We start from the raw sequence: 18559 nt of genomic DNA, 5'->3' as shown, positions 1-18559 counted from the left end.
ATCTGCATTCTGCAAAATTATAAATATGGAGTTAATATACGACTTTGTCTAGGGCTGTTCTCCTCCTCGAAAGCTGAATTCAGTATTTAGAGCTCATTATTCAACATCACATCTATTAAACAATGCCCTTTCAGTGGGGTTTTCATATCTACATAATGAAAATTCTTCCTCTTCAGAAAAAGATGAGGGAGATGATTGGGATAAGAAGTAATCCAGGCTGGCCAGGTGTACTCCTGCTGTGCATTAACTCACTGCACTCATCCCATGGGACACATCTGCATTCAGCACTGAAGAGGCACTGCAGGAAATGTCACAAAGGAAATCAGGCTGGGGAAATGCACATTTCCAGCTCTAGGGAACAGCCAGACATGGGGACAGCCACGTGCACCACGAGGAGCCACAGGGGACCGTGGAGGAGCTGGAGCTGGGAGAGCCTGGCATCCTGGGGTCCCAGGGAACAGCCTCAGAACTGCCCTCACCTCCTGGTTAGGGCCAAAACCAAAAAGTTTTGGTTTTGAAGACCACGAGGGCACAGCCAGTGGCTCCATCAGAAGTGGAGAAGCTGGAGAAGAGCCCAGCTGGCCCAGAGGATGCTCAGGGGGTCTGTGGCAGGCACACACCCAGGCTCTGCTGCACGCCTGGAACACCCCTGGTGTGGGCAGAAGGTGAGACTGTGCCCTGTGTGAGTCTGTGCCTGAGCCAGGCTCTAAACTCAGCCCTAAACCCACACCTGCAGAGTAAGGCTGGGTCAGACATGGGCTGCCGGAGTTCCTGCTGTCGGTCTCAGAGCCCAGCACAGCAAGGGGAAGGTGCTGCTCCCTCCCTGCTGATCTGCTCCTCCAGGAGGTGGCCAGGCACAGCTCAGGGTGAGCCTCACAATTTGCCAGCTCTGTCCTCCTGGCTCAGCCTTGGTTTGGGTGGACTCTCTTGCTCTCAGGAAATGGCTGGGCATGAGCAGGGCAGGACCCTGCAGGTGGCTCTGGTTTGGGAGCTCAGGGGAGTTTTACTGTGTGCACTAAGGGCAGCAAACAACTGCTGGCTCATCTCACTGCTGAATCTGGGTACAGTCTGTGTCACAGACATCTTTTCTGAAAATCCTTTCCTTGGGATCTTTCCTCCTGAAAAGCTGAGAAGCCTCAGGAACAAAATGTAAACAATGATTATCTGCTGCTGTAGAATGCTGCAGGTGCATTTGTGATTGGTCTCATGTGGTTGTTTCTAATTAATGGCCAATCACAATCCAGCTGGCTCAGACAGCCTTTGTTATCATTCCTTCCTATTCTATTCTTAGCTAGCCTTCTGATGAAATCCTTTCTTCTATTCTTTTAGTATAGTTTTAATATAATATATATCATAAAATAATAAATCAAGCCTTCTGAAACATGGAGTCAGATCCTCATCTCTTCCCTCATCCTAAGACCCCTGTGAACACCGTCATAAGTCTGAAAAACCAAGCAAAGACCCAAAAAAAAGACCCTAAAACCAAATTACATCATTTCACCATCATGCTCAGAGAAGAGCCATGACAGGAGATGTCTGACCAAGAGCAGCTCAACAGGACAGCCTGCCTTCACACAAGGTTCAAAGGACCTCAGAGCATCCACGCAGAGATGAATTCAGAAAACACTCACCCTCCAAAGGACAATCTCTGCATGGATTCTGTGTTCATTCAGTCACACAATGAGAATTCCCAAGTGGCATTTGCACCTGGCTGTGGTCACGGCAGCACTATGATCTAAGGTGTGTCCACACATTTCCTGGTGAGGAAAACACCAGCCAAGCCAGGAGACATGGCCAGCTGTGCATGGACAATGTGCATCCACACATTTCCTGGTGAGGAAGCCACCAGCCAAGCCAGGAGACATGGCCAGCTGTGCATGGACACAGAAAAGGCTTTCAGAAGTATCAACAGAAATAAAAACTTTCAAGGCAGACTCTGGGAACACAGAGGGGGAGAACAGCACAACAGGCTGCAATAAAGGAAATTGAAAAGAGACAGAAAACCTCATTATAGGAACAAAAGAACACTTTTGCCTTCTCCAGGGATCGCTGCTAAGCCCCTGCAAATGAGAGGCCTTAGGACTGAAATGACCAGCTCCACTGAGCACCAAAGGCAGGGGCTCAGCAAAGGCACTGCTTTAATTAAATGACAGAACTCTGTGCCCTTCCTGCTCTCAGCTAATATTCAGTAACCCAGAGGCAGGGCTGGCACTGAGGCAATGACTGTGCCCTTTCTAACACCTCCCCTGCTCCAGAGCCAGGCAAAGCTCCTCCACAGGTGCCATTGCCTCCCACACATCTCACTGATGAACAGAACCAAGCTCAGAGCAGCTCTCCTCAGCCTTTAGCTTGAATTCAATTCCTGTTTCAGCTTTAAAGAAGCACCAAAGAGCCTGAAATGTGCCTGTTTTCCCAGATCTCTCAGCAGATATAATTAAAGCTATATTCCCTTTCCCTACAAACCACCTCCTTCTGGCCAGGATTTCTTCATCCAGGGGTGAATACCAAACTTCCCTGGCACACAGTTACAGCAAGAGGCTCTGTGAAACTTTGTGCTGAACTTGATAGAAGCTGGAAAACTAAATCATAAATGAGAGTTTCCTAAATGAGATGCTCCAGCACCACGAGCTGCAAACAGCCAAGCAACTGCAAAGGATTATTGGCCTCTATATATTATTAATCAAGCCCCAACAATAAATAATAAGTCAAGTCACACAAGGCCAGTTGCATGCCCAGAGCCCTCAACATTTAATGAGGTTTCCTTGGAAGTTAATGTGCCCAAAGTGGGAGGCTCAGAATGGGCCACAAATATCAATATTGATTTCTTCTGGCACTATCTTGGCCAGAACCCCCTGGCAAAAGGAGTCCTTTGGGCTGGAGCATTTGCAATGTTTCTGTGAAAACTTAGCAGAAATGCTAAATTTCACTTTGAATTTGAAATATAAATCTGAAGCATACTTTGTTCAAGCTTTGTTGAAGAAACAATTTATTATAGTATTTAATCTTCTTGATATAAGAAAAGGAGATTTTAGCCTGCTAATAAACTGTGTAGAATCCATGACTAATTAACCTAATTATAGCAGTCTGTGACAAAATATGATTTTACTAAACCCATGCCTCAAGTAACTAGAATTGCCAAAACCTCAGAGGTTAATAAACCAACAGACATCAACACAAACACTAATAAAAGTTGACACCATATTATTTATAGCAAAATCAATAATACAGTAATCACAAAAGGCAATCTGAAGGGTATTTGGTATCTGATAATGCAAAATTCACAATCAGAAAGTCCTGAAATTCATAAAATTAGTGCAGATTACTAGGCAGTGACTCTTGTGCAGTTCCTGGGGCCATCAGATGAAGGCTGAGGACACCTGAGGTGTGCAGCACACCTGGAAACCTTCTCATGAACAGCAGTGTGGTGTTTGTGAGGTGTTCAGGATCAGGTGAGAGATGAGAATCTCACTCCAAGTTCACAAAAGGTTGATTTACATTATATTACATTACATTACATTATATTATATCTATACTAAAGATGAATCTAAACTCAAAAGCAGTGTTGGACCTGCAGAACTCTCCATGTCTGTGGCCTTTTTGTGCTGCCCCTCAAAGGCAGACATATGTTCAACAAATGCCACAAGAACCCTTGTCACCATGATATTTTCTGAAAAATCCCTTCACCAGGATTTCTTTTCCTGGCAAGATGAGAAGCCTCAGCTTCTCCATGTTTTGCTGTTCTGGAATGTGGCCTGGAGATTGTTTATCCAAACATGTGAATTGTTTTTAATTAATGACCAATCACCATCAGCTGTGTCGGACTCTGAGGAATCAGTCATGAGCTTTCATGATCGTTCTTGCTAAGCCTTCTGATATATCCTTCCTCTTTCTTTAGTATAGTAATATATAATACGATATGATATGATACATGATATGATATGATTGATATATAATATATATATAAAATATCAGCCTTCTGAGAGCATGGAGTCAAATTCTCATCTCTCACCTCATCCTAGAGACCTCACAACACCACAGACCTCTGAAGGGTTTTTAGAGGAGATAAAGGGAGCTGATTTCTATGGATCAGGTACCTTGATTCCTCCCCAGGCATGGTCAGACAGGAACTCCACAGGGCTTGTGACTCCAGTCTGTGCTGGGTATCTGAGCAGGAAATCCAGTTCTGCTGGGTAGATTTCTTTATTCATCAGAAGTATCTGTAATTCCAAACAAGATATCCTAGAGCAGCAGATTAATTATTCAATTAATTTGCTTGAAAAATGTGTGGCTGAAATGTAGAGTGCCCTGTGCTGGAGAGGTGTGTTGGACACACCATGTAGGTGCTCTGGGTGTCCCAAAAGAGGACCAGGAATGAGTGTGGAGATTGGCAAGAGAAAAAAAGTTGGGAAAACCATGTGGTAAAGGCTGAGTTCCATATGGGTGGAGAGCACCCGGAGGAGAAGGTCCTGGCAGCAGAGCCAGATTGGACAAAAAAATAAAAATTATACAACCACTGTAGACATGGGACAGCAGCACTGCAGCAGGCGCTTCTTTAGGTTCAGTGCAAGAGCCCCTCCAGGCCAGTTTGCTTTGCCATTTTCTGCAGGTCCTGCAAGCAGGAATTTCTCAAATAACCTTTGTCAGTGTAATTCAAATCCAGCACAGCATCTGTGCCTGTTATTGGCAGGAATAAATCCTGTGAGGAGCAGCTGAGGGAGCTGGGAAGGGGCTCAGCCTGCAGAAAAGGGAGATCAGGGGGAAATTCTGGCTCTGCACAAGTCCCTGCCAGGAGGGGACAGCCCCAGGTTGGGCTCTGCTCCAGGGAACAGGGACAGGAGCAGAGGGAACGGCCTCAGGCTGGGCCAGGGCAGCTCAGGGTGGGCACAGCAGGAATTTCCCCATGGAAAGGGAGTTCAGGGATTGGAAATGCCCAGGGAGGGTTGGAGTGCCCATCCCTGGAGGTGCCGAGGAATTCCTGGAGGTGGCACTGAGTGCTCTGGGCTGGGGACAAGGTGGGGATCAGGTTGGACTCAGTGGTCTGGGAGGGCCTTTCCAGCCTGAATGATTTCGTGATTCCCAGAGAGGCAGAGAAGACAATCAAGCCCCTGCATGGGCTGCTCTGGCAGTGAAGCCTGGCACACAGGGTGTTGCTGGTACCTGGAAGGTGAGCTGGGCAGTGAAGGTCAGTTTGTCCCTCTCGAAGAGCCCCCGGGCCGTGTACTGGAACACGGAGAAGGTGATGCTGTCTGTGAGGCTCAGCACCCGCCCTGCCAGGCTCTCAGCAGGGGCTGCCCTCTCCATGGCCTTCTGGAACACCCCCTGGAATGCCTGGGAGGGGAGACACAGCAGGAAGGAGCAGTGAGAGATGCCCTTTGCACACCCCTGGGGTGTCACAGGTCCTGCCTGTGGGGACCTGTCCTGGATCCTGGGGACCAGCTCAGGTCCTGCCCCTCATGGAACACACAGAGACCAAGCAGCCCCTGGCTCTGCCTGGCAGAGGTGACACCACCTGGCAATGGTGACATCCCCTGGGACCCCAACAGGGCACAGGGAGCTGCCACACAAGGGTACAGGAGATGTTTCTGTGCCCAGTGTGCTCCCTTTGGGATGGCACACCCACGTCCTCTGCAAACAGAGCCAGCAGAGAGTGGAGCTCCCAGGAAAGGGGGAAAAACTCCATGGGGAAAACTCCAACACAAACCCATCCAGTGCCACCCCTGCCATGTCAGGGACACTTTCCACTGTCCCAGGCTGCTCCAAGCCCTGCCCAACCTGGCCTCGGGCACTGCCAGGGATCCAGGGGCAGCCACAGCTGCTCTGGGAATTCCATCCCAGCCCCTCACCACTCTCCCAGGAACAATTCCTAATTCCCAGTGTCCCATCCATCCCTGCCCTCTGGCAGTGGGAGCCACTCCCTGTGCCCTGTCCCTCCATCCCTTGTCCCCAGTCCCTCTCCAGCTCTCTTGGAGAGCATTGGAAGGGGCTCTGAGCTCTCCATGGAGTTTTCTCCAGCTCTCCCAGCTGGCTCCATTGAGGGGCTCTTGGATCACATCCATTGTCTCTTCTGGACCTGCTCAATCATGCCCACACCTTTCCTGTGCTGAGGACCCCTGAGCTGGACACTACTCCAGGAGGGGTCTTAGCGGAGTGGGGCAGAGGAGGAAATCACATCTCCCACTGCACAAATATTTCAACTCAGAGAAGAGCAATTCCTCAAAAAAATAAATAAAAATGGTAAAAATAAAAATATTTTTTTTTAAGTCCCATGAGTGTTTTACTGTCTGGATCCAGCAAAGGACTGGCTGAGGAGGGCAGGGAACAGTGAGCTGAAGCAGTCATTGAAGTCCCCTCTAGGGTGGGTGTCTGCATTGAGAATAACCCTCTTATATAAGAGGTTAAGGATTATTGCAACAACATTTCTGATCTAAATGAGAAAAGACAAACAAGTTTCAGAGTTGTCCAAATTAAAAGCACGGGGAAATTATCAAATACAGCTGGAAAAAGAAAATTAACAAGAGCATAAACCCCGAGCTCTGCTTAGAAATGCAAAGGCTCCATGTGCTGGGCCCAGCTAAAGGAAATAACCAGGCCAATACACAGTGATGGCACCAACTGTACAAGGCATGACCATGCTGGCAGCCTGATTTTTAGGGTTCTACAAAGGAAAAATGATGCCTTGACAAATTAAAGTAACACTGATACTGAATGCATTATTAAATAATTGCAGAATGCATTTTCCTGCTTAACGTTTCTTTAAATTGTGTTAAAACATGCTGCAGAGCAGCACATAAATCTTTGTGTTCTAATTTATAATGGGCTCCCAGCTGTGTGGCAAGTATTCTAAAATCATCCCTGTGCATCTTTACACAATGTTTTATGATCTGCCATCAAAATTTATTAGATAAAAACATTTCCCCCAATAATTTTCCATGTATATATACACACTGCTAATGTTCACTGGAAAACATAAAACAAACTAACTGCAGGAGACACAGATTAAAGGTGAAACCTCAGGAACCCCCAGATCTATTATGTATGTGAGAGGGATGAATCTTTCAAAAGGCACAAAAGATATTCTGTACATTTTTTCTGATAAAATTACTTCAACAAACGAGTTGTAGCTATCAAAAAGAAAAGCCTCTTTGTGGATGAGGCTCAACATTCTGTAGTGTCTCCTCAATTCCTTTTTCCAGGTCACTTGTCAAGGTAAGAAATCACTTGCAAGAAGCTGCAGACCAGGATGCTCATTTAACCCTCCATCCCCCAAAATACCTTTCTTATAGGAAAAAAAGTTTTCCATTTCATAGAACATTAAAGGTGCAACTTCTTCTAGGCAGGGTTTGGAGCAACCTGGGATGGTGGAAGGTGTGGAACAAGAAGGGGTGGAACAGGATGGACTTTAAACCCTTTCCAACCCCAAACTTGTGTGATTTGTGACTCTGTGACTGCAATACTGATTTTATGGACTCCAGAAGCACAGGGCAGGTACCTTTAGGGAGAACTGAATTGTGATTTTATGGACTCCAGAAGCAGAGGGCAGGTACCTTCATGGAGAACCAAATTCTGATTTTATGGACCCCACAAGCACAGGGCAGGTACATTCAGGGAGAACTGAATTGTGATTTTATGGAGCCCAGAAGCAGAGGGGAGGTACCTTCAGGGAGAACTGGTACATGGGGTGGACGTTGTGCAGCTCGTTCATGGTGAAGTAGAGCATGGCGGCACGGCAGGCCGCGGGCCTGTACTGCTCCCTGGCCTCGTTAATCCTGCCTTCTGTCACCTTGAACTCCTGCACCTGCAAGGAAACAGCACAAATCCTGTCACAGCACCCCTGGGCAGTGCTCACAGCCCTGCCACACTTGTGGCAGCAGCTCCATGGCCAAAGACAGAAACACAAATTTCCCAGGCATCTTTCTGGAAAAAGGCTGAGAAAAAATCAGAGAAAAGAATGAGAAACAATTCCTGTCTTAACTTACTGCACCTGATATTGTGCACATGTGGAATGTGTTATGAAAATTTGTTTACCAAAAGGTGGTTTCTTAATTAACCAATGGTAATGATGTTTTAACTACAGGACCAATCAATTCTGCCTGTATTGAACTAAGGTATAAAAAGGAGCAATGGGTTTCTTAATTAAGATTATTAATCATTCTTCTATAATATACAGAGTCTATACTAATTATTACCCATCTGGGAGCCTGTTGCAGTGATAAAGACTGGCCACAAAGCCATCAGGGCAAGCCACAAGTGACCACCATGGGACCAGGCTGGAGCTGCCCTCCCCAGCATCCTCTCCCTCTGGAACCTTCCATCTAACTGCATTTTCCACCCAGTTGCCCCATACCCAGTTTTCCTGACTTCTCCTTCTGTTCCCTGCTCTTTGCTGACTGGAATTCAATTTCTCGTCCATGAGTTTCTGGTGCTAATTGCCCCCCTCCTGTGCAGGCCATTAGCAACCCTGGGCTGAGCAGCCCCAGTGCTGCTCCAGGCAGCTTCCTCAGGGCTGAGAGCTGCTCATTTAGAGCAGCTCTTTGCTGCCTTTCCTCAGCAGCACCAAACCCCCCTGGGCAGGGCTCTGCAGCTGCTCTTATGGACATGTGAAAACCTCCTTGGCAGAACCATCACCTCACTCCTGTTTGTTCTTTCATTCCACCTCAGCAGCAAGAAGTGCCATCCCTGAGACTGCTGGGGTTTATTTTATTCCCTGGCTGAGGACAGACAGGTCTAACACCATGGCCAGGAGCTGCTGGGACAGTGCTGACCCACCCAGCCCAGCAAACCATGCCATGAGATCACAGAATCCCAGAAGGGACCCCTAAGCTCTTCTCATTCCACTCAGGGACACCTTCCACCATCCCAGGCTGCCCCCAGCCCTGTCCAACCTGGCCTTGGACACTGCCAGGGATGGGGAAGCTACAGCTGCTCTGGGCAACGTGTGCCAGGGCCTGCCCACCCTCACAGCCAAGGATTTCTTCCTAACATCTGATCTAAATCTGCCTATTTTCAGCTTGAAGCCCTTCCCTTTGTCCTACCAGTGCAAGAAGTGCCTGTCCAGCCCTTCCTAGGCTCCCTGTGGCAGAACAAGCCAGCAGGCACCCCAAGGAAGCACAGGATGAGTCTCAATCTGCTGTGGGGTCTGTGGGATGTTTGCACATCTCCATGAGCAGTGCTGGGCTCAGGAACAGTTCTGCCAAACCCAGAGCCAGAATTGGGCCAGACAGATGCTCTTCATCTGCAGAGCAGGGAGGATTTCCAAAGCAAGGAAAATGTTGGCTGCACACCTTTCTGTGGGCAGGCAAACCAAAAGGAGAGTGAGGCTTGACTTGAACCTCTAGCAGGGCTCTTCCACAGCATTCCAGGTGGGCACAAACTCATAAAATCCAGGTGCAAACTCTAAAATCCATGCCTTGTTGGCACTGCCGGCAGTGAGCAGCTGTACAGCACAGCTGGTTTGGAGGGTGAAGCACTTCCAAAACACCTACATCAAGGGGGAGATGCCAAGCTTTCCACACATCAAAAAATCCCCTCAACACCTCTTCTGGAGCTTCAAGAAACCCCTCCCCAGGGAGCTGAATGCACCTGATTGTTGCAGTATATTATTCCAATACTTGATGCACCATTTAGAGAAAATTATTCTGTTTTTTAATGGAGGGAGGATCACTCAATATCTTGGTCACTGGGACAGTCCTGGCATGGGAACCACACCTCCCAAATTCCCTCAGTGGCAAGGAAAAACCTCTGGGCATTTACCTAAGCCCCTGCAGCCAGCAAGGGCAGCTGGCAGTGCTCACACAAATGCTGATTTACACTCTGAGGAATAAAAGGGTATGAAATACCTGAGTTCTTTCAGATTTACTTGAAATCACAGACTCCAGTCCCTGGTCAGTACTAAAACCCAGCCTAAGAGGCAGTGTGATGTACCCAGGATTATGCTGGAACAGCTTAAAGCCGCCTTGATACAGTGTGTAAATTTTATTGTCTTCACATCAGGCACCACTGTTTTCTCTTGGTCTTAAATAGGTCATTTAACACAAAAAAAAAGCTCCAAAGAACTAAATGGCCTGGAGCTCTCCAGAATGAAGAGCATTTGCCATTTATACCAATTTCTACTCCCTGCTCAGCAGACAGAGCAGAGATGGGCAGAGCAGAGGTTACATTAAACCCAGAAATCCTTAAAGGAGCACAGACATGCTTTTCTCCAGGCTATCAGTGTCTTTGTACCTTCTCCACTATCTCTGCAGCTGTCCTCTTAGTGCTCTCCAGGTTCTCCACCAATGCTGTGTCTCCCAGGAAATTCCCAGATGCTGATGACAGCCGAGAGAGCAAATTGTCCTCCAACGTTTTCAAGGTGATCTTGAATTCATTCTGTTGCTTTGTGAGATCTGACTGCAAATAATAAATCCAGGAAGCTTTAGCCATAAAGGATGTGGTAAATTAAGGATGAATCAGCTTCACATGGGAACAGGTTTCCCACTGACAATTGCCATGGCCCAGCAATGCTGATTCCTGCTCTCCTGGGAGTGGACAGAGCTCTGGGGTCTGGGATCAATCCTTATCCAACAAGCATAGAAAGCACCTGGAACAGCACAGAAAGCACCTGGAACAGCACAGAAAGCACCAGGAGAACTGATACGGGTTTCTAGAAATGTAAGAAAACACTGGAAATGAATCAGGAATAAAAGACCTTTATCCCCATCTCAAACACATATCCTGTGTCTTTGCAGCTCATTTCTTGGGATCAAGCCAGCCTGGAGAGTCCCAGCTGCTCCTCACCCCTCCTGCTGAAGCTCTGCCCTCACCACTCCAGCCCACAGCAGTCCCACCAGACATGGGGAACACAGGGTTAAAACCTGGTGGCAAAACCAGCAGTGAAATCCTTTGGGTACCAATGTGAGTACAGGGAAATCTCAGGCTCACAACTGACAACGTCTCCTGTCCTGCTCCCATTTCTATCCTGCCCTCAGGGTCCCACTGCCACCAGTGGCTTACTGGGCTAAAACTGAGAAGAAGAGGCAGTTCCAACCCAGGCCAGGCAGAAAATGAGTGAGCACATGCAGTAAACTTATTCCCACTCTCAGAAAATATTTAGGATTATTCGTATTTGTTACACTGTTAAAGCTGTCGTCAGAAAGGAGGATTTTCTTTATAAAATTGCCTTGAAATTAAAGCTGTACTTGTTAAGAGAGAGAGAGAAAATATTTTGGCCTGTTACAAAGTGGGAGGAAAAACCAGAAGAGAAAAATATCATTTCCAGCCTCACAATATTTACAGAGAGAATCCTTTACCACAAATGCTGAAAATAAGCGAGATTAATCCTGCTTCCAAAATTAAATCTGTGAAGTCCAGAAAAAACCCGAGGCAATGAGAAACTCAGCTTTCAGTCACCAGAGGAGGAGGAAAATAAAAAGAATTTTTTGGAGAAAAACCTTGAAAATTAAGTACAAGGGTTCTCAAAATACCAAGAAAAGAGAAGGGTGAAGGGGGAAAAAGCCCCTCAATGTCTGTCATACAAGGGAAATCTGATTTTGTGAGGAGCTCAGCAACGTCTGCAAGCTGGCATATGAAATGTTGCTTGTTAAAAACAAAAATTAAAAAATACCAATAATAAAAATAATAAAAAAAATTATGATAATGATGATTATAACACTTGCTCCCAGTGTAAATTCCCAGGTGCTGACCTTCAGCTCCTTCAGGTCAGGTCTCTCAGTGTAGACCAACAACAATAATAACAACAATATCAATAACAGTATCGACAATTAAATTCTAATTATAATTATAATCATTAAATTATAAGTATAATAATGATGCTGCTGATGATTTCTACATGCTCCCAGAGTAAATTCCAAAGGTCTGACCTTCATCTCCTCCAGGTCAGGCCTCTCAGTATTGACCAACAACAACAATAATAACAACAATACTAATAACAATATCAATAATTAAAATCATTATAATTAAATTCTATGATGCTGATGATGATTTCTACTTGCTCCCAGAGACAATTCCCAGGTGCTGACCTTCAGCTCCTCCAGGTCAGGTCTCTCAGTGCAGACCAACAACAACAATACTAATAACAATATCAACAACAATATCAATAATTAAAATAATTATAATTAAATTCTAAGTGTAATAACAATGCTTCTGATGATTTCTACATGCTCCCAGAGACAATTCCCAGGAGCTCACCTTCAGCTCCTCCAGGTCGGGTCTCTCCAGACGCACCACGGCCGCCAGCAGCTGCTCCTCGAGGCCGTCGCGGGTGACAGAGAAGTTGATGAGGGTGCACTGGGCCTGCAGCTCGGGCTGGAAGTGGGGGTTGGCCAGCTTGGTGTGCAGGATCAGACGGAAGGCAGGGTGCAAGGCACACTCCTTGTCCCCAATCTTGATGTACCTGGGGTTTCAGCAGAAGGAGCATCAGCCAGGAGCTGTCACCACAGCACACGCGGTGGTCTCAGTCAGTGGCAGCACCAGATACTTGGCACTCCTCACAGAAATCATGATTTAATTCATACTGGGCATGCTTAAATCAATTCTGATTTAAGGTGAAAACCCCAGAGAGTCTCTCCTCAATTTTGGATCCTGTTTAAGGAAGCTCAGATTTTCCAGCAGTGGCACAGCCAGTCCAACAAACCATGAACTCTCCTGGCTTTGGGCAGAGGCTGAATTCTCCCAAAAACAGGGAGGAAAAGCCTCTCAGCCTCGAGCTTTTCACTGGTCACAGCTAAAATTACCCAGAGTGTTGGCTCTGAGCAGGCCAGCTCTGCAGCTGCACTGAGCTTGACAAGTGGAGGGTGGTGGCTGCCATTCCCAGGAGGTGCCATCAGCCAGGAAAACCCAGCATCCTCCTGCTCTGCACTGCTGACATGCAGTCTACAGCTCACAGGGACCCCAGGAAATTCCAACATTCTCTGAACCCAAGTTTTACCCAGCCCAGAAATCCAACCATGTCCTGGGCTGTATCCAAAGGGGTGTGGGCAGCAGGGTCAGGAGAGGATTCTGGAGAGCCCTGGAAACACGAAACCCTTGGATTTCCTTTGTGGTTTATGACTTATTTTCCCTTTGTTAACAAACAAACACATGATTTCACAGGGAGACTTGAGAGCAGATATGCACAAAAGGGGATGCCTGAGTGTTCCACTGGAGGGGGACTCAGATTTGCCACCCATCCTGCTGCATCCCCCTCTCAACATCCTCCAAACATTTCAATCCTGCCCTGGGACCAATCCTCCCCCTCCATCCTCCATCCTGCAGCCAAACCCATGCTCAGCCACCCTTCCCAGGACGTTTTCCCCAGCAAACTCTGCAGACAGCTTGCCTTGCCCACCACTTCACAACAGCCTGGGATGTTTTAGGCAAGCAGGGAAATAACTCTTAAAGAACTTAAGGGAAAAGAGCCCCCTGGCTGCCTCCCTTGCTGATCTCCTCTCAGCTGGAGGTGACCAGCAGCTGCCATGACAACTTGACCTCATTAAGAAACACTTGATGCTGAAATCTGTAGCTGCATTTCTAAGCACTGTGCAGTGTTTGCTAAAATTCAAGGCTGCTTTTACTTCACAACGCAGCAGCAGCTATTTTGGTAATAATTTGGTGTCAGAACAGCCAATTACAGACCCCAAGGTCAGTGTACAATGGGAGAATTACAGGTCTCTCTTTTACACGAGGTTTGAACGATGCTGTGAAATGAAATGAGAAATCTGGGTTGATTTCCAAGCCATCCAATGGCTGAATTACCTGTGATTGCCTGATTAAAAACACCCTCTCTGCTGAAGGCAGGATGTTAGTGCTGCTGGATGTGAACACCCACAGTGTGAGGGCAGGAACAGAGAGCACAGAAGCCCCCATCCATACGTGTCCCCAAGCCCCCCGAACTCACCTGCCTTTCTTGATTGTTTCTCGCCCCAGTAATGGCCCCAGCACAGGATCCACGGATTCCTCCAGGTTCTCAATCAAAACCAGGTCTCCAGCAGCCAGGGCTTGCTCCAGTGTGTCCAGATACCTGTGGGAAAGAGCACTGGTGCTTCCTGCAGCAGAGCAGGATGTGACACTGTCAGTGAGGAGGGGATAGAGGGGACCCTCATTATGGTGGTATCTACAGGAGGGTGCCAGCATTTGGAGAGAGGAAGAGGGCTGAGGTGGTGCCAGTCCCTGGTGCAGAAAGTCCCTGGTGCACTGACAGAGAGAGTTCTGGCAGTCCAACAGAGAGAATGAGGACCCAGACATCCCAAGGACAAGAGTGACCACCAAGTCTGTCCCAGGGCAGCCTTGAGCAAAGCTAGCACAGACTGGAGTTATTTTCAGCACATACTTTGTATTCTCCAGAGCCAAATGATACAGCTCATCTTAAAGCAAAGATGAAGAGCAGATTTCAGGTCTGTTTTGCCCAGAGTTGAGAGTCATGCTTAGAAAAAATTCATTCCTAACAAGGAAATGAAACACTGTGCCCAGGGCACGTGGTTACTGCTCCATACACAAATTCTCTCATTCTCCGAGAGGGAGGGAGCCCTAAGGATCCTCCTGGATAAGGCTGGCTCCAAGGAAAAAGTTGTGGAGGAAGCCATGTTGTGGCAGTGCTATGTTCCCCTCCTCATGTCCTTTGCAGCTGCAGGGTGCCTGGAGCTCTGGGCTTTGTGGTTTTCAGAACCCTAACCCTAAAAATAAAAGCTAACCAGGACATTACAGCTACAACGAGCCTTTGGAGGATACACAGGCCTTTTGAGGATACACAGGCAGCTGTGGCTGCCCCTGGATCCCTGGGGGTGTCCAAGGCCAGACTGGACAGGGCTGGGAGCCCCCTTGGGTTGTGGGAGGTGCCCCTGCCCAGGGCAGGAGGGGAACTGGATGGTCTCTAAGGTCCCTTCCAAGCCAAGCCAGTTTGGAATTGTCTGATACTGAGCCTCAGCTCACTCCATCACCAGCTTCAGAGGAGTTTCTATGGTAACAGAGCCAAGCACTAAACAGACTCTTGATTTAATAAGAAACCTGTCATTTTGGTAATGAACCAGCAGATAATGTGAGCAGATATAGTGTCAGGTTTCCCTCAGTGTTACTGGCTCAGTGCAGCTGAGTGCCCAGTGCTCACCAAGCACCCTGGGCAGGCACATCTCAGGCTCACTACATGGCACTCTCCTACCAATCAACCTATCAGGCCTATTACCATACACATTTACCCCAACCACCCAACTGCCCATAAACCCAGCCTCAGCCTTCCTCCCATGACTTGCCACACTTCTCACAGGCCTGTAAAACCAACCTTCTGCCTCCCTAAGCCAGCTCTAAGGCTGCCAGAAGGGTCCCCAGTGTGGAGACAGATAGGCATGGAGTGGTACCCCTGGAATGGGTGATCTTCTCAAACCCTCCTGGACTGAGAAATCCTCCCTGGTCATGGTGAGTCCCCAGCATCCTTTGGAACCCCATGTAGATTTGTTGGGACCGATTGCTTTTTCCCCCTTTGTACCACCCACGCTTTTCCCCATAAAACCCCCAATTTCTGCCCTGTTCAGAAGGGAGCTGCCATCACCGGTGTCCTTTGCAGAATGCTGGAATAAAGGCTAACTGTGAAATAACCACACCATGCTCCTGTCTCTCTGTCCTTGTGTTGGCCAGGGTACACCTGGCAAGGCAGAGCTGAAATCACTGAGAGCTGAAATGCTCTCAGCTGAGACCCCTAGAAAGTTGTCTCCTGCAGGATCTCTCTCTGGGAATGTTGCTGCATCCAAGTTAAGCCATCAGACCCTCAACCAGCCACCCAACACCCCAACACCACTGCTGCCAGCCCTCATCCTGACCAAAACAACAAGCCTGCTCATTGACCCTCTAGCCCTGGGTGTGAGCTTCACTGCCTCAAAGCAGGCTGTGGGAACCCAGGAAATTCCTCTGACTGCCCTGGAGGACTCGAGACCCTGTCAGGGGGCTCAGAGACCTTGGCAGTGAGACCGACACCCCTGTGCCTTTGATTTAGCCCTTGGAAAAAAACAATTACCAGCCTTCACATGAAGGATTACAAGCCACGACAGTTTAAGTAGAATGATAGTGAATTTATCAGGGGGTGAAAATTAGATTTTGGGGTTTTAGAATGGGGGTTCAGGAGGCAAGATGGAGGGATCTGGGCATGTCCAGCCTTTCTCCTTCTTCTCCTTGGCCTCCATCTTCTGTTGTGATATTGGCACTTTTAGATTGGTTTAGAGTAGAAGCTCACTGTCTAACATATGTGATAGGTATTGGAAAGTAATTGTAAACGTTGTATATGTAGTTTTTAGTATAAAGACATAACACTGCCCCGGGGGCAGGCAGAGTGCCTGGAACTGTCCTGCTGGATGGACCTCGGCAGGGCAGGAGAAAGAATTTTATAGATAAGATACAATAAACAACCTTGAGACCAAGAACTGAAGAGCTCTGACTCCTTCTTCAAGCGCCAGGCTGGGAAAAGAGACTTTCCAACTTTTCTTGGGGTCACTGACAAGTTAGAGATCCCGACAGCAGCCCACCTCCTCATCCACAGCCACAACCACCGCCATCTCCAGGCTCATCCCCACAGCCACAACCACCTTCAGCACCCCTCCCTCCCAGAGAAGCACGGCGTTACCCTTTCTGCCCGGCTCGGATCACGCGGAGCGCGTCCCCGTGGGTGTTTTTGATCCACTTGCTGCCCTGCAGCTGGGGGTCCACCAGGAGGGGCCAGCGCTGGCAGCTGCTGAGGATGGCGGCGTTCTGGCTGGAGGTGCGGTCGGCGGGCAGGCCCTGGTTCCGCCAGGCCGCCACGGCCGCCTCGTCCGCCAGCACCGACAGCGGCTCCAGCTGCGGCGTCAATGGCACCTGCCAGGCAAACAGAAAAGCTTCCTGCAGATACCAGGGAAAGTTGGCTGATGTAAAAAACCAGGGCAGCAGGCCCTGGTTCCGCCACGCCGCCATGGCCACCAGCGGCTCCAGCCCCGGAGTCACCAGCACTGCCACCTGCCAGGCAAACAGAGAGGCTTCCTGCAGATCCCAGGGAAAGATGGATGAGGTGAAAAGCTGGGCTGAGGTAAAAAGGGTTAGGTGGTGTTTATCTGTGTCAGCAGCAGTGGGATCGGGAGGTTTGGGAGCGATTTTTCTGCTCTGCCCTGCTCAGGTGAGACCTCACCTGCAGAGCTGCCCCAGCCAGAGTTACGGGTGCCAGGTGTCTGAGCAGAATGGGCCTTTCATTTCCATTGGAATTACAGGCACTTCCTTGGCATTTCTAAGCACAGCCAGGTCATTTTTGAAACCATGTCTTAACTAAGTTTCTGGCTCAGTTAAGAAATACAGAATGAAGTTTCCCTCTCTCAGCCTAAGGTACTGTCTGCTTTGGTCAGCCCTTTGAATTGGGCATCTCTGGGACCTTATTTAAATGCTTCTTGGCACCATTTGTATGAGGAACCTGTTAAAATTAGTGAAATATTAAACAAGTTTCAAGCACAATGATCTCCATCTGGTCCTAACAGCAAGACATGGGTAAAACCAGCTGAGAGGCACGGCCAGCACGACCAGAGCTCATGTCCAGAACGAAAAAACACCTGGAGTTTTTCCAAGCCTCCTGGAGAGCTGGCAGCGAGCTCTGCCTGCTCCAATTCCTTCTCCACATTCCCCCGTCCTTCATGGCCATGGACAAAACTGCAGAGCTGGGCTCTGTGTTTGGGATTTTCCTGTGTACATGGAGGAACTTCATTGAGCAAGGACACCACCTTATCCCCAGGGAGGAGTGCATGGCCACATCCTGAGGACACAGTGATGTCCCTCACCTGAGAGATCCCCTGTGGGCACCAGGATTTGTGGCCACATTAATCCCAGAAACAATGGCTTCTCAGAGCAGTCAGGACTTACTTTTAGCTGGTGCAAATAGGGTCTCCAGATGCCATCCAGGAGCTCCTGGCGGTATTTCCTGGTGAAGTAGCCCAGGTAGGAGACAAAGGCTGTGACCAGCAGGACATCTCCACACAAGGTGCTCTGCTGCTGTTTGAAGTCCTTCACAGCCTCAGCCCACCTCACATTTTCAGAGGCGAGCCCCCCAACCTGCAAATTCCCAAGTCAAATTGATCATTTGCACAATCATGGAATGTGAACCTGACCAAGTTCTGTTTCCAGCACAATTCCAGCTGCCTCCTGAGGATCAGAGCCACCTTCACATTCCCAACACAAACTCACTGCCATTTCTATGGCATTGCTTGTCCTGCAGACACTCCAGATCAAACAGCTCTACTTCAACCATCGTGTACCTCCATTCCCCCTGATAAACAGCCATGATCTTGTGATAAACAGCCAGGATCTCCTAAGCTGAGATGTTATTGGGTTCCCCTCTGGAATCCCCACACCAGGCCCAGCTCCAGCAGCTGACAGCAGCCCTTGTCCTGGGAATGCTGCACACACAGGTGCAGCTCTGGACACGGCTTACAGCTTCCCACAGCTGCAGACTTCAGGACCTTCTGACCCAGAGCTCAAATCCCTGTGCTTAACAGCCACTGATGGGTTTTGACTTCAAGACCGAGCTTAAACTGCTGTGGATATCAGCCCAACTTTTGGCACCTACAGCATCCTGTGGGCAGGAGTT

The 18559-nt window shown here is 48.4% G+C and overlaps 1 protein-coding gene across 4 annotated transcripts in view; it reads right to left on the bottom strand.

Annotated features, from left to right (window-relative positions):
* Positions 1 to 18559, bottom strand: part of DNAH9 (dynein axonemal heavy chain 9) — a 112311-nt gene that overhangs the window by 46300 nt on the left and 47452 nt on the right. For all 4 annotated transcript variants that reach the window (XM_064728903.1, XM_064728904.1, XM_064728905.1 and 1 more), the window contains 8 exons: positions 17836 to 18024; positions 16580 to 16809; positions 13871 to 13993; positions 12184 to 12388; positions 10222 to 10386; positions 7655 to 7795; positions 5158 to 5328; positions 4095 to 4217 (listed from right to left, as the gene is read on the bottom strand). In XM_064728903.1, coding sequence (XP_064584973.1) covers positions 4095 to 4217; positions 5158 to 5328; positions 7655 to 7795; positions 10222 to 10386; positions 12184 to 12388; positions 13871 to 13993; positions 16580 to 16809; positions 17836 to 18024 — 1347 coding nt within the window. The remainder of the gene's footprint in view (positions 1 to 4094; positions 4218 to 5157; positions 5329 to 7654; positions 7796 to 10221; positions 10387 to 12183; positions 12389 to 13870; positions 13994 to 16579; positions 16810 to 17835; positions 18025 to 18559) is intronic.

The sequence above is a fragment of the Zonotrichia leucophrys genome, chromosome 18 (assembly GCF_028769735.1).
Source record: "Zonotrichia leucophrys gambelii isolate GWCS_2022_RI chromosome 18, RI_Zleu_2.0, whole genome shotgun sequence".
In the NCBI taxonomy this organism is placed as follows: Eukaryota; Metazoa; Chordata; class Aves; order Passeriformes; family Passerellidae; genus Zonotrichia; species Zonotrichia leucophrys.
The sequence above is the reverse complement of the archived record's forward strand: the minus strand, read 5'-3'. Positions and strand labels throughout refer to the sequence as shown.